The 21,183-nt window shown below is 46.8% G+C and overlaps 1 protein-coding gene across 1 annotated transcript in view; it reads left to right on the forward strand.

Annotated features, from left to right (window-relative positions):
• LOC129710019 (plexin domain-containing protein 1-like) overlaps positions 1-21,183 on the forward strand; it is a 224,738-nt gene that overhangs the window by 59,944 nt on the left and 143,611 nt on the right. The window contains exons 3-5 of the mRNA XM_055656707.1: positions 5,086-5,229; positions 7,453-7,522; positions 15,128-15,250. Coding sequence (XP_055512682.1) covers positions 5,086-5,229; positions 7,453-7,522; positions 15,128-15,250 — 337 coding nt within the window. The remainder of the gene's footprint in view (positions 1-5,085; positions 5,230-7,452; positions 7,523-15,127; positions 15,251-21,183) is intronic.

The following is a 21,183-nucleotide window of genomic DNA, read 5'->3' on the forward strand; positions in this document are numbered from 1 at the left end:
ACACAGGTTCAGGAATAGCACCCACAGCCATCAGGCACACACACACACACACACACATCACATACCATTATCTGTTAGCAGAGAGAGACAAGGTGATAATTCACTCCGTGGCCCTTTGTCAGCGCTGGGAGAGATTGTCGGCAAGACTACAACAACCAGGTTCAGGAATAGCTACTTCCCCACAGCCATCAGGTCTATTAAACCTGGCTCGGACAAAACTCTGATCATTAATAACCCATTATCTGTTATTTGCACTTGATCAGTTTATTTATCCATGTGTGAGAAGGGAATGGAGGTCTTTAAAATGATGAGGTGGGATAGGGACATAGTTTGATGACTTGTAGGGCCGAGAGCTTTTCCCTTTGAGAATAGGGGGAGATTCAAAACAAGAGGACATAGGACTTCGACCTTTCTAAGGGACACATAGTTTAAGGGTAACATGAGGGGGAACCCTTCTTAACTATCCAGAGAGTGATAGCGGTGTGGAATGGAGCTTCCAGTGGACCAGTGGTGGAGGCAGGTTTCGTTGTTATAAATTCAAAAATTAATTGGATAGGCATATTGTTTGATAAGGGAATGGAGTGGTTATGGCTTATCCAGTGCAGGCAGGTATCCCTCTAATTTTAAAAAAAAATTTGTTCGGCACGGACTTGTGCGCTCCGAGAATAAAGGCCTGTTTTCGTGCTGTAATCTGTAACTATATGGTTATACGGTTAAGGAATAAAGTCCACGCCTGCCCATCCTCTCCTCATGCATCAGGTCCTCGGGTTCACGGGGACGATCTTGGTTCAATGAGGAAGCGTGCAACAGCACAAGGCGTGAGAAGGAGTAGTGAGAATGACGGACTACAGGCACAGTAAACACATTTACTGGCAGGATATGGAAAGAATGAAGTGATCTCGCTTCGAATACCAACCCAAGGGCCTGTGCTCCATCAAGAACGGTGGCAAGAGTTGACTGGTTTTCAGCCTCTTAAAATGTGGGAGCCACATTTACACAATCCACCAGGGTGTCAGTATTGGCAGATTACCCCCGAGAAAAATAATATTACAGTCCCCTATTCAAGAACAGACGTTTCAAATGAACACCTTCCAAATTGGAGCTGAATAAACTGTGATCGCGTGCTGATTAGTCACGGTGAGTGTGCATTAACTTACCGACTGGTGAAATGCTTGGATAGAGTGGATGTGGAGAGGATGTTTCCACCAGTGGGAGAGCCAAGGACTTGAGCTCATGGCCTCAGAATTCAAGGACGTTCCTTGAGGAAGGAGATGAGGAGGAATTTCTTCAGTCGGAGAGCGGTGAATGTGTAGAATCCGTTGCCACAGAAGGCCCCCAGTGGATATTGAAAGAACTATCACCTTCTGGATGAAGAAACATCTCATCTCTGTCCTGAATCACCTGCTCCTTATTTTTGAAAGTTTGAACCCCAAATCTAGGCGTTCTATCAGGAAGGAGATGGGGAGAAATTTCTTTAGTCAGAGGGTGGTGAATCTGTGGCATTATTTGCCACAGAAGGCTGTGGAGGCCAAGTCAGTGGATATTTCTAAGGCAGAGATAGATAGATTTTTGATTAGTACGGGGGTCAGGGGTTTTGGGGAGAAGGCAGGAGAATTGGGATAGGAGGGAGAGATAGATCAGCCATGATTGAGAGTGACCTTGATGGGCTGAATGGCCTAATTCTGCTCCTATCACTTATGACCTTACGGCCTTACAATACAACAAGTTTTGGAAGCGCGGCACAATGCCCAGCTGTGAGAAAAACTTTTTTTACACAGAGAGTGGTGAATCTGTGGAATTCTCTGCCACAGGAGGTAGTTGAGGCCACAGTTCATTGGCTATATTTAAGAGGGAGTTAGATGTGGCCCTTGTGGCTAAAGGGATCAGGGGGTATGGAGAGAAGGCAGGGATGGGATACTGAGTTGGATGATCAAACTAAGACTTTGCCTCCATCACAGTGAGGATGTGCTTGGTGAACTCACTGTGGTGGATGTTTAATTTGTGTTTATTGTATGTTTTGTGATTATTAATTCTGTGTATGACTGCAGGCAACATAATTTCGTTCAGACCGAAAGGTCTGAATGACAATAAAGGATCTATCTATCTGTATTGAATGGCGGTGCGGGCTTGAAGGGCCGAATGGCCTACTCCTGCACCTAATTTCTATGTTACTATGTATGAAGGACCAATTTTTGAATTTCATCTGCAGGTGGTCAAGTATTTTAATAAGACGGAGAAGGCTTCTAGGCACCAACATTCTCCTAGGAACATTAAATGTCCTGTCCTCTAATAGAATTTGAAGACGGCTGGCTGGGATTGATACAGCAGTCATTCAATCAAGTGCTGAATACAGACTCATAAAAGTTTGAATAGTTTTTTAAAGAATCAATCAAGTAAAGCACTCTATTGAATGAGTGACATTAGACATGCCGTAGGCTGTTTGCTGTCGATTACACTGAGGATATGAATAACCAATATTCACCTTGAACTAAGTTTGTCATTCGAGTGAGACCCAACGCAGATTGGAGGAACTGGCACCTCGTATTTTGCTTGGGCAACTTACAACCCAGCGGGTATGAATCTTGATGTGTTGGAAGGAACTGCAGATGCTGGTTTAAACCAAAGAAAGACAGTTAATGCTGGAGTAACTCAGCAGGACAGGCAGCATCTGTGGAGAGAAGGAATGGGTGACATTTCGGGTCTTCAGTCACCCATTCCGTCTCTCCAGAGATGCTGCCTGTCTCGCTGGGTTACTCCAACATTATGTGTCTATCTTTGGTTTAAACCAGCATCTGCAGTTCGTTCCTCCACATTTCATCTGCACTATCACCCTTGCAGTAATTGCAAAGGATCAGTAATTCAAATCATTCGGATATTCCTGCTCTTGTGTGACCTTTGTCAAGTCAAGTCAAGTCAAGTTTATTTGTCACATACACATACGAGATGTGCAGTGAAATGAAAGTGGCAATGCTCGCGGACTTTTGTGCAAAAGACAAACAACAAAACAACCAAACAAATTATAAACACAATCATAACACACATATTCTTTTACATAATAAATAATGGAAGGAAAAACGTTCAGTAGAGTTAGTCCCTGGTGAGATAGGCGTTTACAGTCCGAATTGCCTCTGGGAAGAAACTCCTTCTCAACCTCTCCGTTCTCACCGCATGGCAACGGAGGCGTTTGCCTGACCGTAGCGGCTGGAACAGTCCGTTGCAGGGGTGGAAGGGGTCTCCCATGATTTTATTTGCTCTGGAGTTGCACCTCCTGTTGTATAGTTCCTGCAGGGGGGTGAGTGAAGTTCCCATAGTGCGTTCGGCCGAACGCATTACTCTCTGCAGAGCCTTCTTGTCCTTGGCAGAGCAATTCCCAAACCAGATGGTAATGTTCCCGGACAAGATGCTTTCCACCGCCGCTGCGTAGAAGCACTGGAGGATCCTCGGAGACACTCTGAATTTCCTCAATTGCCTGAGGTGGTAAAGGCGCTGCCTTGCCTTACTCACCAGTGCTGAGGCGTGTGATGCCCATGTCATATCCTCAGAGATGTGGACTCCCAGATATTTAAAATATTTTGTTCTAATCGTACAATGTGCAGAATCTCAATAGAATCCACATCCGACTAATATAGGAGCTGGTGATTCTGAATTAAAAATTAAGTTTATAACAGGCGATCAGATTCGTACCAACATGACCCACCATCTGTTTCTCTCGATGTTTCTGCCCCTACACATTAAAATTCCCCAGACCTGACTCACCTCCTCTCTCAAATATTTGTTTCGCATTTCAATGCTGCGAAATCTCCATGGCACCTTCGTTAAGCAGGAAAGAAATGCAGAAAATTCATGTTTGCCTACGGTACCTGTCATCAGATTAAAACCTTCACCACCATTCGCATGCTTGTTGTTCAAGACTCTCAACGTGTTTGATATTCTCAAACGCATTTAGAAGATTGAGGGGGGATCTTATAGAAACTTACAAAATTCTTAAGGGGTTGGACAGGCTAGATGCAGGAAGATTGTTCCCAACTAATAAAAATCACGACACACAAAATACATTTTAACATAAACATCCACCACAGTGACTCCTCCACATTCCTCACTGTGATGGAAGGCGAAAGAAAAGTTAAATCTCTTCACTTCTTTGTCCTCCAATGGTCCGGGGCCTCGAGCCTTCTGTTGACGGGATGTTCTTACTCCTGTAGCCGGCAGCGTTTGGGCCCTCGTGTCGGGGTGATCAAGCTCCTTCATCGGGGGGGGGGGGGGGGGGGGGGGGGGGGGGATCTCAGCTCCCCCGCACCGGGCGATCTTCCTCGGGTCGGGGTTAGTCAATCAATCAATCAATCAATCAATCAACCTTTATTGTCATCTTGCAAGTAACAGTTGTTACAGTGTAAAATGAAAAGACGTTTCCCAGTGAATAGCGGAGCATCGCTCATGAAATTTAAAACATTTCACACATAATAACAGTAAACACAATCTAGTCCCTGATGGAACAGTATAAATAGTTAAAAGCAGGTAAAAACACAATGTTAAAATACAATAAACCAATCATAAAAAATGTCCGGGGCCGCTGATTTGAGTGGCCAGTACCAGTTATTAAAGTGTCCGTGCCAGCCGCAGAATCAAGTCAAGTGATTGTGAGTGCAGAGTGACTGTTTAGCAGCCTCACAGCCTGTGGTAGGAAGCTGTTTAGCAGTTTACTGTTAACTGTTTAGTCGAATGTCGTGCGGTTTGGAGCTTCCTGTCTCGGTCTCTCCCGAGACTGCGAGCCCTTGATGTTAGAGTCTGCGGTTTGGAGCGTCGATCACAGGCAAGGAAATCCACGGCCCCGCGGTGGGGCTCAAAGTCAGTCGCGATCAAGGCCTCCAGCTCCACTGTGTTAGCCCGCAGAGCTACCGGATATACGATCCGGAAAACAGTCGCGTCTCCGGCAAGGTACGAGACTGAAAACGGAGTTTCCCCGCGACTCCCCGCCCACTCTCCAAACAAACGGAAGAACATTAACACAAACTTTGGAATGGTCTGGGATGCTTCCACTAATTATGGAGCTTTGCAGCTGTGACAACCTGCGTTCTTGTCTTACAGGAAGATTACCATAAATATTATGTATCCCGAAGCTTCGGACCAAGTGATTCCAGAACGAAAGATCTCTGGGTCAACTTCACGAAGGTGGACAAGGACAAAGTGAAGGTGCACGGGATACTGTCAAACACTCACCGGCAGGCTTCGGTAAGCTCCAGGGGGTTGGTTTGGTTTAGTTTGGAGATACTGCATGGAAACAGGCCCTTCAGTCCCACCACAAACCATCAATCACCCACTCACACTAAAACACGAAGTGCTGAAGCAACAGTGCGGGTCCGTCAGCGTACAGTTTTGGTCTCCAAATCTGAGGAAGGACATTCTTGCCATAGAGGGAATGCAGAGAAGGTTCACCAGACTGATTCCTGGGATGGCAGGGCTTTCATATGATGAAAGACTGGATAGACTCGGCTTGTACTCGCTAGAATTTAGAAGATTGGAGGAGGGATCTTATAGAAACTTACAAAATTCTTAAGGGGTTGGACAGGCTAGATGCAGGAAGATTGTTCCCGATGTTGGGGAAGTCCGGAACAAGGGGGTCACACAGTTTAAGGATAAGGGGGAAATCCTTTAGGACCGAGATGAGAAAAACATTTTTCACACAGAGAGTGGTGAATCTGTGGAACTCTCTGCCACAGAAGGTAATTGAGGCCACAGTTCATTGGCTGTATTTAAGAGGGAGTTAGATGTGGCCCTTGTGGCTAAAGGGATCAGGGGGTGTGGAGAGAAGGCAGGTACGGGATACTGAGTTGGATGATCAGCCATGATCATATTGAGTGGCGGTGCAGGCTCGAAGGGCCGAATGGCCTCTACTCCTGCACCTAATTTCTTTGTTTCTATGTTATATTTTTAATCTTTCATGTCTAACCCGGGCCAGTCCCTATAAGATGTGTGGGGATCACTGGTCAGCGCGGACTCGGTGGGTCAGGCAGGAGGAATGGTCGACATCAGGACCATCTCAAGCTCCCTCTCGTGTTCTGGTACCTGGCTGCCTAGTTTATTGCCACGCGTACCAAGGTGCAGCGAAAAGCTTTTGTTGCGTGCTAACTAGTCAGTGGGAAGACTACACGATTACAATCGAGCTGTCCGCAGCGTACTGGTACGTGATCAATGGAATAACGTGCAAGATAAAATCCAGTAAAGTCCGATCAAAGATAGTGCGTGGGTCTCCAAACAGGTAGATAGTAGTTGAGGTAGGATGGTTCCTCATTGTGGTAGGATTCAGATTCAGATTCAGATTCAGATTCAATTTTAATTGTCATTGTCACTGTACAGTACAGAGACAACGAAATGCATTTAGCATCTCCCTGGAAGAGCAACATAGCAAATGATTTGAATAAATAATAATAAGTGTCCGGGGGGGTGTGGTGATTGGCAGTCACCGAGGTACGTTGTTGAGTAGAGTGACAGCCGCCGGAAAGAAGCTGTTCCTCGACCTGCTGGTTCGGCAACAGAGAGACCTGTAGCGCCTCCCGGATGGTAGGAGGGTAAACAGTCCATGGTTGGGGTGAGAGCAGTCCTTGGCGATGTTGAGCGCCCTCTGCAGACAGCGCTTGCTTTGGACAGACTCAATGGAGGGGAGCGAGGAACCGGTGATGCGTTGGGCAATTTTCAATTGCCTGATAACAGCTGGGAAGAAACTGTCCCTGAATCTGGAGGTGTGCGTTTTCACACTTCTGTAACAGTGGCAAGTGTAAATTGAGTCAATGGAAGGGAGGTGGGTTTGTGCGAGTATCCTGTACCTGCCTTCTCTCCATACCCCATGATCCCTTTAGCCACAGGAATTTAGAAGATTGAGAGGGGATCTTATAGAAACTTACAAAATTCTTAAGGGGTTGGACAGGCTAGATGCAGGAAGATTGTTCCCGATGTTAGGGAAGTCCAGGACAAGGGGTCACAGCTTAAGGATAAAGGGGAAATCCTTTAAAACCGAGATGAGAAGAACTTTTTTCGCACAGAGAGTGGTGAATCTCTGGAACTCTCTGCCACAGAGGGTAGTTGAGGCCAGTTCATTGGCTATATTTAAGAGGGAGTTAGATGTGGCCCTTGTGGCTAAGGGGATCAGGGGGTATGGAGAGAAGGCAGGTACGGGATACTGAGTTGGATGATCAGCCATGATCATATTGAATGGCGGTGCAGGCTCGAAGGGCCGAATGGCCTCTACTCCTGCACCTAATTTCTATGTTTCTATGTTTCTATATCCAGGGCTTTTTTAGTCTCTCAGCTGAATAGGTTGGGCATTTTTCAATCGATGCGGTTTCTGTAATTTAATGCAATGCACAGGGCCACATACTCGATGCTATTCTCCACATTACCTTTCCTTTATTGTACTGATGATGTTCTGCATACTCATCAGTTTATTCTTCCCCGCAGAGACTGATTCTGTCCTTCGATTTCCCTTTCTACGGTCATTATTTGCGGCAGATCACCATAGCAACTGGAGGTAAGTGGCTTGTGTTTCCAGTGAAGAAGGACATTTGTCACAATTGAGTTCATTTCAGTCACAATTCCTCTCTCAGGGTACAGAGTGGATATTAAGTTTAAGCAATGCTGAATGCTGTAAACACTGGGATGAATTTGGCTGGGAGCAAACGTACACCATTGCCACCTCCAATTTTATTTGTATCCGGAACAATAGACGATAAGACAATAGACAATAGGTGCAGGAGCAGGCCATTCAGCCCTTCGAACCAGCACCGCCGTTCTGTGCGATCATGTCTGATCATCCACAATTAGTACCCCTAAATGTTGTATTAGTATCTGCCTCAACTACCTCCCCGTCCCATACGCCCACCGCCCCTCTGTGTGTCAAGGACACCTATTCAATCTTTCCCCTCTCACCTGAAGAGAGCTGGATTTGAACCAGGGACCTCCTGGTCTGCAGTCAAATGCTCTACAAACTAGTCTGTGTGGGGAGGTACACAAAACAGCTGGAGAAACTCAGCGGGTGCAGCAGCATCTATGGAGCGAAGGAAATAGGCGACGTTTCCTTAGTACGTTAGTTTCCTAACGTAAGTTAGGTCTTTATTCTCTGGAGCGCAGAAGGTTAAGGGGGGACTTGATAGAGGTCTTTAAAATGATGAGAGGGATAGACAGAGTTGATGTGGACAAGCTTTTCCCTTTGAGAATAGGGAAGATTCAAACAAGAGGACATGACTTCAGAATTAAGGGACAGAAGTTTAGGGGTAACATGAGGGGGAATTTCTTTACTCAGAGAGTGGTAGCGGTGTGGAATGAGCTTCCAGTGGAAGTGGTGGAGGCAGGTTCGTTGGTATCATTTAAAAATAAATTGGATAGGCATATGGATGAGAAGGGAATGGAGGGTTATGGTATGAGTGCAGGCAGGTGGGACTAAGGGAAAAAAGTTGTGTCGGCACGGACTTGTAGGGCCGAGATGGCCTGTTTCCGTGCTGTAATTGTTATATGTTTATATGGTTATATGGTTTCGGGCCAAAACCCTTCTTCAGTCTGTGTGGGGAACCTTGATGGCAATTCGGGTATGGGTACAGATATCTGATGACACCACCAAGTATGCCAAAGGATTTGGCCTCCACGATCATTGAGGCAGAAAATTCCAGAGATTCGCCGCCCTCTGAGGGAACAACTTTCACCGCGCTTCAGTTTTAAATAAGTGACACCTGCATTTGCTGCTATCTCCTCTTGTTCATCACCCTGCTCCTCTCTGACGTCACTGTCCACCTTCACTTGTGACCTTGTATCCTTCAGTTCAGCCATCCGAGGCCATGTCTTCAGTTGATCAGTGCGGGTGTCAGGGGTTACGGAGAGAAGGCAGGAGAATGGGGTTAGGCGGGAAAGATAAACCGGCCATGATTGAATGGCGGAGTAGACTTGATGCCCAATTCTGCTTCGATCATGAGCTTACGAACTTCAGTTCCCCAAGGCCCTAAATTCAGGAACTCCTTCTTCAACTTGTTCACCTCCCTCCCTAAACCTTTCTGCAGTGAAGCTCGCCACAAAATCTGCCTACTCGACCAAGCTTGTCTCCCTGTGACCCGCGTGGATTTTCTCCGAGACCTTCGGTTCCACCCACATTCCAAAGACGTGCAGGTCTGTAGGCTAATTGGATTGATGTAATTGTAAATTATCACTAGTATGTGTAGGAGGAGGTCATTTGGACCTTCGAGCCAGCACCGCCATTCAATGTGATCATGGCTGATCATCCCCAATCAGTACCCCGCTCCTGCCTTCTCCCCATATCCCCTGACTCCGCTATTTTTAAGAGCCCTATCCAGCTCTCTCTTGAAAGCATCCAGAGAACCAGCCTCCACCGCCCTCTGAGGCAGAGAATTCCACAGACTCAACACACTCTGTGAGAAATAGTGTTTCCTCGTCTCCGTTCTAAATGCCTTACCCCGATTCTTAAACTGTGGCCCCTGGTTGTGGACTCCCCAAACATCGGGAACATGTTTCCTGCCTCTAGTGTGTCCAAGCGCTTAACAATCTAATATTTCAATGAAATTTCCTCTCATCCTTCTAAACTACAGAGTGTACAAGCCCAGCTGCTCCATTCTCTCAGCATATGACAGTCCCGCCATCCCGGGAATTAACCTTGTAAACCTACGCTGGGCTCCCTCAATAGCAAGAATGTCCTTCCTCAAATTAGGGGACCAAAACTGCACACAATACTCCAGGTGTGGTCCCACTAGGGCTCTGTACAACTGCAGAAGGACAATATGCGGGGATCGCAGGTCGGCACGGACTCAGTGGGCCGAAGGGCCTGGGATGTCAGGACTTTCATATGAGGAAAGACGGGATAGACTCGGCTTGTACTCGCTAGAATTTAGAAGATTGAGGGAGGATCTAATAGAAACGTACAAAATTCTTAAGGGGTTGGACAGGCTAGATGCAGGAAGATTATTCCCGATGTTGGGGAAGTCCAGGACAAGGGGTCACAGTTTAAGGATAAGGGGGAAATCTTTTAAAACCGAGATGAGAAAAACATATTTCACACAGAGAGTGGTGAGTCTCTGGAATTCTCTGCCACAGAAGGTAGTTGAGGCCACAGTTCATTGGCTATATTTTAGAGGGAATTAGATGTGGCCCTTGTGGCTAAAGGGATCAGGGGGTATGGAGAGAAGGCAGGTACAGGATACTGAGTTGGATGATCAGCCATGATCATATTGAATGGCGAATGGTGCAGGCTAGAAGGGCCAAATGGCCTACTCCTGCACCTATTGTCTATGTTTCTATGATTCTCCGCTGCACCTGTAGACTAAACTAACTGGGAACAGCCAGTAGCTTGAATTCAAAGTGGTGGCCCTCTGCTTTGGGACGTACACCATCTTGACTCTCCGCTGGTGGCTAATTGGGGGCCCAGGGCTCAGATCTGATGACGTTCCTGTATTGAGCGCTGAAGGTAACTGGTCATGTTGTGTACTGCGGGATTTACTCATTAACGCAATATGTTCTGCACAGATAAACTGCATGTTAGCATTGTGTTCACCGAGGCATGTCAAGCTGGGAAATTGGATTTGGGAACAAAAATATACTGCCGCTTAAAATAAGTCAAGCTCATCTCACTGTAGCTAATTAAAGTTTCTTAATCTATCGTGCACTGGTCTTAAACTCCCCCCACCCCCCCTCCCCCCCCGGCTCTTGTTTCCCAGGCCTCATCTACCCTGTCATTACCCCAGCAATTGATCAACTTTTGCACGAATCAAAGAATGTTTTGCAGATCGGCCCTGCCGACCTGTATCAGATCACTGAACGAACAAGGCTTGCTCCTTGTGTAAGAAAGAACTGCAGATGCAGGTTTAAATCAAAGGTAGAGATAAAACGCTGGAGTAACTCAGCGGGTGAGGCAGCATCAATGGAGAGAAGGAATGGTCGACGTTTCGGGTCTAGTCTTGCTCCTGCTTCTCTAGGAGCCTTGAATCCTCTAGAATTCAAAATCCCACCAGTATCAGCACTGAATGTGCATCAGGGCGGCACGGTGGCGCAGCGGTAGAGTTGCTGCCTCACAGCGCCAGAGCCCCGGGTTCCATCTTGACTGCGGGCGCTGTCTGTAGGGATTCTGCACCATCTCCCCGCAACTGCGTGGGATTTCTCCGGTTTCCTCCCACATTCCAAAGACGTGCTGGTTTGTAGGTTAATTGGCTTCTGTAAATACTCCGTCATGTTTAGGACAGTACTAGTGTATGGGTGATCGATGGTAGGCATGGATTCAGTGGACCGAATGGGCCTGTTTCCTTGCTGTATCTCGAAACTAAACCAAACCAAACCAAACCAAGCCAAGCTAATCCAAGCCAAGCCAAGCCAAGCCAAGCCAAGCCAAGCCAAGCCAAGCCTAGCCAAACCAAACCAAGCCAAGCCAAGCCAAGCCAAGCCAAGCCAAGCCAAACCAAACCAAGCCAAACCAAGCCAAGCCAAGCCAAGCCAAGCCAAGCCAAGCCAAGCCAAGCCAAGCCAAGCCAAGCCAAGCCAAGCCAAGCCAAGCCAAGCCAAGCCAAGCCAAGCCAAACCAAGCCAAACCAACTCATCATTTACATCTCCCAGGGATGGAGAATTGAATAGTTTAGTTTAGAGATACAGCATGGAAACAGGCCCTTCCGCCAACCGAGTCCACACCGACCAGCGATCCCCGCACATTAACACTACCCTACACCCACTAGGGACAATTTTTACATTTACCAAGCCATTTTACCTACAAACCTGTACGTCTTTGGAGTGTGGGAGGTAACCGAAGATCTCGGAGAAAACCCCACACAGGTCACGGGGAGAACGTGCAAACTCCGTACAGACAGCGCCCGTAGTCAGGATCGAGCCCGGGTCTCCGGCGCTGCAAGCGCTGTAAGGCGGCAACTCCGCCGCTGAGCCACCGTGACGCCCAGCGTTTAATGATCAAATTGTCAGCGGGGTGGCAGAGTGGCAAGGCTGGTAGTGCCGCTGCCACGCCACGACGGAGACCCAGGTCCAATCCCGCTGTCCGGGTGGAGTTCGCACGTTCTCCGGGCGCTCCGATTTCCTTCCACGTCCCAAAGACGTGCGGGCTTGGAGGTCATTTGGCCTCAGTAAAACTGCCCGTTGGTGTCTGGAGAGTGGGTGAGAAGGTGGAATAAAATAGAGCTTATGTAATCAATGGTCGGCATGGACCCGGTGGGCTGAAGGGCCTGCGTAGACACTGGGAGAAAGATTCTGACTGTCCGGCAGAACGATTTTTAGTTTTCATAACCAGACAAGCTTTCCAGAATTATGCATGCTGTGCTATTTGATTGACTGTACCAACAATTGCCTTCAACTGAATGTTGAATGGTTTCAATTAAGTATGTGTGATTAGTAGCTCGACATGACAAAGGAGTTGAAGGATGCTACATTAACCTGCGGGAATAAAGTAGCTATTTTAACCAAAATTTTGTTTCGATGATTAAATATAAGAACAATACCGCAGAAGTAGGGTCTGTGGAATATTTAACAATTACTCATCGTGACTTTATCATGGTAAGCAAAATGAAAGTTGATTTGTTAAATGTTAGCTTTATGGAAGTTTGAATGAATGAATAATTCATTGTAAAGGCTCCACCAACTGTTCTGAAGATAGACACAAAATGCCGGAGTAACATAGAAACATAGAAAATAGGTGCAGGAGTAGGCCATTCGGCCCTTCGAGCCTGCACCATTCGCCATTCAATATGATCATGGCTGATCATCCAACTCAGTATCCTGTACCTGCCTTCTCTCCATACCCCCCTGATCCCTTTAGCCACAAGGGCCACATCTAACTCCCTCTTAAAATAGACAATGAACTGTGGCCTCAACTACTTTCTGTTGCAGAGAATTCCACAGGTTCACCACTCTCTGTGTAAATTTTTTTTTTCTCATCTCGGTCCTAAAAGACTCCCTCCCCCCTTATCCTTAAACTGTGACCCCTTGTTCTGGACTTCCCCAACATCGGGAACAATTCTTGCATCTAGCCTGTCCAACCCCTTAAGAATTTTGTAAGTTTCTATAAGATTCCCCCTCAATCTTCTAAATTCTAGCGAGTACAAGCCGAGTCTATCCAGTCTTTCTTCATATGAAAGTCCTGACATCCCAGGAATCAGTCTGGTGAACCTTCTCTGTACTCCCTCTATGGCAAGAATGTCTTTCCTCGGATTAGGAGACCAAAACGCAGCTGGACGGACAGCATCTCGGGGGAGAAGGGATGGGAGACTGTCCAGGTCGAGACCCTCCTTCAGACTGAATGGACCGCAACTTCAAAGTTCTCCTTTCATCACTGTTTAGTTCGCTTCCTGGAAACCACAAAGTTGAATCTGTGGAATTCATTGCCACAGACGGCGGTGGAGACCAAGTCAATGGATATTTTTAAGGTGGAGATTGATAGATTCTTGATTAATCCGGGTGTCAGAGGTTATAGGGAGAATGGGGTTGAGAGGAAAAGATAATCTGCCATGATCGAATGGCGGAGTAGACTTGATGGGCTGAACAGCCTAATTCTGCTCCTGTCACTATTAAAGCTTAGTTTAGATTCAGATTCAGATTAGACAATAGGCAAGGCAAGGCAACTTTATTTATATAGCACATTTCATACACGAGGCAGACTCAAAGTGCTTCACATAAAAACATGTCATACAATAAAATGAAATAATAAAATGAAATAAAATAGAACTAAAAGAAAAGAAAAGCAAAATTAAAAATGCATTACAAAAAGTGCAAAAGTTAAAAGTGCAATGTAGTTAAGATTTAGCTGAAAGCTAAAGTAAACATAAAAGTTTTCAGTCTTGTTTTAAAAGTGGTCAAAGTTGAGGCAAGTCTTAAATCTTCAGGAAGTTTATTCCAGCTATTTGTTGCATAGTAACTAAATCCTGCTTTCCCATGTTTTGTATTTACAATAGGTGCAGGAGTAGGTCCTACGGCCCTTCAGGCCAGCACCGCCATTCAATGTGATCATGGCTTTAGTTTGGTTTAGTTTAGATACAGCGTGGAAGCATCGAGTCCACACCGACCAGCGCTCACCATGTACACCGGATTGATCCTACATTCACTTGGAACAATTTACAGAAGCCATTTAACCTCTTGACACATCTTTGGAATGTGGGAGGAAACCGGAGCACCTGGAAAAAACCCGCGCAGGTCAAGGGGAGAACGTACAAACTCCGTACAGACAGCGCCCGTAGTCGGGATCGATCACAGGTCTCCGGCACTGTAAAGCGCTGTCGGGCAGAAACAGGCCCTTCGACCCAACTTGCCCACACCGGCCAACATGTCCCAGCTACACTAGTCCTACCTGACTCCAAAACTGTCCTATCCATGTACCTGTCTAAATGTTTCTTAAATGTTGGGATAGTCCCTGCCCCAACCAATTCCTCTGGTAGCTTGTACCATACACCCACCATACTTTGTGAGAAAAATCCTTCCTGTAATGGAGTGACCAGAACGGCGCACCAGAGTCTAATCGAATATAGGAGCAAAGAGGTCCTTCTGCAGTTGTACAGAGCCCTAGTGGGACCACACCTGGAGTATTGTGTGCAGTTTTTGGTCCCCTAATTTGAGGAAGGACATTCTTGCTATTGAGAGAGTGCAGCGTAGGTTTACAAGGTTAATTCCCGGGATGGCGGGACTATGCTGAGAGAATGGAACAGCTGGGCTTGTACACTCTGGAGTTTTGAAGGATGAGAGGGCATCTCATTGAAACATATAAGATTGTTAAGGGCTTGGACACGCTAGAGGCAGGAAACATGTTCCCGATGTTGGGGGAGTCCAGAACCAGGGGCCACAGTTTAAGAATAAGGAGTAAACCATTTAGAACGGAGACGAGGAAACACTTTTACTCACAGAGAGTTGTGAATCTGTGGAATTCTCTGCCTCAGAGGGCAGTGGAGGCAGGTTCTCTGGATGCTTTCAAGAGAGAGCTGGATAGGGCTCTTAAAAATAGTGGAGTCAGGGGATATGGGGAGAAGGCAGGAACGGGGTACTGATTGGGGATGATCAGCCATGATCACATTGAATGGCGGTGCTGGCTCGAAGGGCCGAATGGCCTCTATTCCTGCACCTGTTGTCTATTGTCTAATGATTTTCTCTTTTTCCTCAGGCTTCATATTCACCGGGGATGTGATCCATCGGATGCTGACGGCCACACAGTACATCGCTCCACTCATGGCCAACTTTGATCCCAGCTACTCCAGGAACTCCACCATCAGATACTTTGACAACGGTAGGCTGTGTTTCTTTGCCGATTTTAGTTGAGAGATCTAGCGCAGATAAACAGGCCATTCGGCCCACCGAGTCCACACCGACCAGCGATCCCCGCACATTACCCTACACTTGGGACCTTGTTTACATTTGTACCAAGCCAATTAAGCTACAAACCTGCACGTCTTTGGAGTGTGTGGGAGGAAACCGAAGATCTGGGAGTAAACCCACGCAGGTCACGGGGAGAACGTGCAAACTCCGTACAGACAGCACCCATAGCCGCTGTGCCACTGTGCCACCCTCACAAGGAGGATGGGGTCAAAAAGCTGGAGTAACTCAACGGGTCAGGCAGCATCTCTGGAGAAAAGGAACAGGTGACGTTTCGGGTCGAGACCCTTCTTCAGACCGAGTCATAGCCCTGTCCCACGGTACGAGTTCATTCCACGAGTTCTCCCGAGTTTGCCCTGATTTGAACTCGGAGATTTACGTTAATGGCCACTCGTCGGTACTCGGGGCTCTTGTGGACATTTTTCAACATGTTGAAAAATCTTCACGAGTTTTCCCGTGCTTACCTGCCGTTAGCGAGTCTTCCCGAGCACCTGCCGTTAGCGCTAAGAGACGTCCCCGAGCTCCGACGTACCCGCTACGTTCATTCTCCGTGCTTACCACGAGTTTGATTTTTTTTAAAACTTGGGGAAAGCTGTTGAATGAACTCGTACCGTGGGACAGGGGCTATTAGGGGGAGAGGTGTGAAAAGGTTTAGTACAAATCAGAGCCAGCACAGATGCCCATGGAAAGGTGGAGCCCACAATGGTCTATTGATGGTGCTGGAAGAAGTGACAATGAAGGGATATATGGATACGGACAGTGGAACTGGCAGGGCGACTAGGGTGGGGGGGGGGGGAGGGGGTGGAGAGAGAGAGGGAACACAGGGGTTACTTGAAATTAGAGAAATTCATACCGCTGGGTCATAAGTCCCACTCCCCTGAATATTAGTCTGAAGTTATAGAGTTGATGTGGACAAGCTTTTCCCTTTGAGAATAGGGAAGATTCAAACAAGAGGACATGACTTCAGAATTAAGGGACAGAAGTTTAGGGGTAACATGAGGGGGAACTTCTTTACTCAGAGAGTGGTAGCGGTGTGGAATGAGCTTCCAGTGGAAGTGGTGTCGGCAGGTTCGTTGGTATCATTTAAAAATAAATTGGATAGGCATATGGATGAGAAGGGAATGGAGGGTTATGGTATGAGTGCAGGCATGTGGGACTAAGGGGAAAAAAAAAATTTGTTCGGCACGGACTTGTAGGGCCGAGATGGCCTGTTTCCGTGCTGTAATTGTTATATGGTTATATGTTATATGGTTAAAGATCTTTTCTCCAGAGATGCTGCCTGACCCACTGAGTTACTCCAGCATTTTGTGTTCATCTTCGATGTAAACCAGCATCTGCAGTTCCCTCCTACACATGTTATCAAGAGAGGAGGTTTAAAGATCATAGTTCCACCGACACTTTACATGTTAACTTTGTGTACTACCTACAGTCTAATTTACTGTTCCCTGTGCAGCATAGCTACGTTTCATTTATCTGCCATTAACTACAAAGAAACATAGAAAATAGGTGCAGGAGTAGAGGCCATTCGGCCCTTCTAACCTGCACCGCCATTCAATATGATCATGGCTGATCATCCAACTCAGTATCCCATACCTGCCTTCTCTCCATACCCCCTGATTCCCTTAGTCACAAGGGCCACATCTAACTTCCTCTTAAATATAGCCAATGAACTGGCCTCAACTACCCTCTGTGGCAGAGAGTTCCAGAGATTCACCACTCTCTGTGTGAAAAAAGTTCTTCTCATCTCGGTTTTAAAGGATTTCCCCCTTATCCTTAAGCTGTGACCCCTTGTCCTGGACTTCCCCAACATCGGGAACAATCTTCCTGCATCTAGCCTGTCCAACCCCTTAAGAATTTTGTAAATTTCTATAAGATCCCCTCTCAATCTCCTAAATTCTAGAGAGTATAAACCAAGTCTATCCAGTCTTTCTTCATATGAAAGTCCTGACATCCCAGGAATCAGTCTGGTGAACCGTCTCTGCACTCCCTCTATGGCAATAATGTCCTTCCTCAGATTTGGAGACCAAAGATGTTCGGCACGATGGCGCAGCAGTAGAGTTGCTGCCTTAAGGGCCTGTCCCACTGTACGAGGTCATTCAAGAGCTCTCCAGAGTTTTCCCCCGATTCGAACTCGGAGAATGACCCATAGCGGGTCCGTAGGAGTTCGTGGATGTCCCGTAGCGGCTCGTAATGCTAACGGTAGGCGCCCGGGAAATCCGGTAAACTCGTGACGTTTTTTCAACACTGTGAAAAATGTCCACGAGGAAAAAGAATACTCGTGATGAAAAAAATGGTTACTTTTTACTCGTACGAGCCGCTGCGGGACATCCACGAACTCCTACGGAAATTCTCCAAGTTCGAATCAGGGGAGAACTCGGGAGAACTCTTGAATTACCTCGTACAGTGGGACAGCTCCGGAGACCCGTGTTCGACCTCGTTTCTCAAGCTACGCCTATTTTGAAGAAGTTCTTTTTTTTTTCATTTTTTTTTTAATTTAAATTTTTCTAAATTTATTACAACAAAATTTATTCAATTATTAAAAATAATATTTACACTACAATAAAACAAGCCAGAACCCACCGCCATAATACAATACAAACATGTATCCATAATAAACCACTATACAACTATGATACAATCCTTATTGAGGATACATTCAACACCCTGCGGAGCCCAGCGGTCCCGGAACTCCCCCAGGGTGCCCGTAGACAGGGCGTATTCCCTTTCTAATCCCACCCGGGCACGGACGTAACCCCGGAAAAGGGGCAGGCAGCTGACACGGGTAGAGCCCTCCACCGTTTGGCGCCTTGACTCGTGGATGGCCAGCTTGGCCAGGCCCAGGAGCAACCCAACCAGGACATCTTCAGCCCTACCCTCTCCCCTACGCACAGGGTGTCCAAAGATGAGGATGGTGGGTGGAAAATGCAGCCAGAATGCAAGGAGAAGCCCCTTTAGATATTCAAACAGTGGCTGCAGCCTCACGCACACCATGTACACGTGGTACACAGACTCATCCAAGTTCTCCTCCTTTGTCGGACACGATTGTTAAACACTCGCACTCCCGTTCCCACACTGACCGTCCTGTCCTGGGCTTCCTCCATTGTCAGAGGGAGATTCCAGCGCAAATTGGAGGAACGTGGGCAGCTTGCGCCCCAGAGGTAATGAATATTGACTTCTCCAACTTCAAGCGACCCTTGCTTTCCCTCTCTCTCCATCCCTCCCCCTTCCCAGTTCTCCGACCTGTCTGACGGTTCCTGATTGCATTGTATCTCTGTTTAAGAAGGAACTGCAGATGTGCCCCACCCAAGGTTTTGTGTACCTTACATTTTATCTCTGATGGTTTTGCCGTTACCATCTCCCAGTTAACTAGTCCCATGGTGTCTATCTTCGAACTGCGTCATCATTTCAACTGAAAATCATTGCATTTGGAAGAAAAATCACCGTTCTGGTGCTACGAGAACAATATTTTGAACGAACAGCAAAAATCTTTGCGGCTTGGACCTGTGGGAGGGCAGGATTTGTACAATCCAATGGAAGAGGGTTTGTGTAATCCGCTAAGACTGCGCTCACAATGCAACCTCTTCAGTCGCGATGATATCACTGCGATTTGAGCCAGGGAACGGGGCCCTATTTTTCCTTTCGAAGCATAAAAATAATGACTCAGGCCCGGAAACCTGTCAAAACTCCGCACAGGTGGAACAAATTGTTACGACAGCACACAGCAGGGGGAGAAACATTTACGGTTTCCGAGTTTGATCTTTCAAAAAATATTTACTTGTGCCCTTTCAACATTTGGTTTCAGCTTTGATGTTGATTTAAGTTAATAGTAACTAGTTTTTGTTTCTGGACATCATACATTAGGGAGAATAGGTTTCTGTTGGGGGGGAGGGGCAAGATTTTATGGGGATTTGAGGGGTAACTTTTATATGCAAAGGATGGTGTGTGTATCTAACAAGCTGCCGGTGGAGGGAGTTGAGGCAGGGACTATAGCAACGTTGAAGAAGCATTTAGACAGGTACATGAACAGAATAGGTTTATAGGGATATGGGCCAAATGCAGGCAAGCCAATAGTGCAGATGGGACATGTTGGTCGGTTTGGGCAAGTTGGGCCAAAGTGCCTGTTTGCACATTGTATGAAACTAATGCCCCTGTCCCACTTCGGAAACCTGAACGGAGACCTCTGGAGACTTTGCGCCCCACCCAAGGTTTCCGTGCGGTTCCCGGAGGTTGCAGGTGGTTGCCGGAGGTTGCAGGTAGTGGAAGCAGGTTGGGAGACTGACAAAAACCTCCGGGAACCGCACGGAAACCTTGGGTGGGGCGCAAAGTCACCAGAGGTTTCCGTTCAGGTTTCCTAAGTGGGACAGGGGCATAAGACTCCATGACATAGGGTGAAAGTTCAGATGGAAAGAGTATTACACAGTGGTTTGGGTTCTAGGCTAGTAACTAGGCTCCGGGCCTTGGTCGTGGCAAGGAAAGTGTGCTCCATGACCTCTGTGCATGGAGGTCTCAAGTCATTGTCAATGGTTTAAGGCTTTGGCCAGTGATAGGGAGTCTTCCTCAATGGTTTGGATCTTGGTCAGTGGTACAGAGCCCTGATGCAAAGTATCAATGGTACTGGGCCTTAATCTGTTCCATTGACTCTCAATAGACAATAGACAATAGGTGCAGGAGTAGGCCATTTGGCCCTTCGAGCCAGCACCGCCATTCAATGTGATCATGGCTGATCATCCCCAATCAGTACCCCGTTCCTGCCTTCTCCCCATATCCCCTATCTTTAAGAACCCTATCTAGCTCTCTCTTGAAAGCATCCAGAGAACCGCCCGCAGGGGCAGAGAATTCCACAGACTCGCCACTCTCTGTGTGTGAAAAAGCGTTTCCAACTCTGTGTGAAAATGTATAAACTCCTCATCGGTGTTGAAGTACCTTAGTTCACAGCTTGCGAAGTTGTACGTAGTTACTTTGTTATGAGCAGGAAGAATAGATATATAACAATTACAGCACGGAAACAGGTCATCTCGACCCTTCTAGTCCATGCCGAACACGTAATCTCCCCTAGTCCCATATACCTGCGCTCAGACCATAACCCTCCATTCCCTTCCCATCCATATAACTATCCAATTTATTTTTAAATGATAAAAACGAACCTGCCTCCACCACCTTCACTGGAAGCTCATTCCACACAGCCACCACTCTCTGAGTAAAGAAGATTCCCCCTCATGTTACCCCTAAACTTCAGTCCCTTAATTCTCATGTCATGTCCCCTTGTTTGAATCTTCCCTACTCTCAGTGGGAAAAGCTTTTCCACGTCAACTCTGTCTATCCCTCTCATCATTTTAAAAACCTATATCAAGTCCCCCCTTAACCCTCTGCGCTCCAAAGAATAAAGCCCTAACTTGTTCAACCTTTCTCTGTAACTTAGTTGCTGAAACCCAGGCAACATTCTAGTATATCTCCTCTGTACTCTCTCTATTTTGTTGACATCCTTCCTATAATTGGGCGACCAAAATTGTACACCATACTCCAGAATTGGCCTCACCAATGCCTTATACAATTTTAACATTACATCCCAACTTCTATACTCAACCTCTATCTCTAGTCTTTTCTCTAACTGGATAGCACGCATCAAAAAGGTTTTTCAGTGCACCTCGATACACGTGACAATATTAAACTAAACTAAAGGGGTTCCCTCAACCGATCCACTGGGTGACTTTAGGACCTCTGGATGGAGACATGACATTGCCCCGTTGTAAGTATCTGAGTTTAGTTTTGCTTAGTTGAGTTCAGTTTAGTTTCGAGATACAGCGCGGAAACAGTCCCTTCGGCCCACAGAGCCTGCACCGACCAGCG

The sequence above is a fragment of the Leucoraja erinacea genome, chromosome 27 (genome assembly GCF_028641065.1).
Source record: "Leucoraja erinacea ecotype New England chromosome 27, Leri_hhj_1, whole genome shotgun sequence".
Taxonomy (NCBI): Eukaryota; Metazoa; Chordata; class Chondrichthyes; order Rajiformes; family Rajidae; genus Leucoraja; species Leucoraja erinaceus.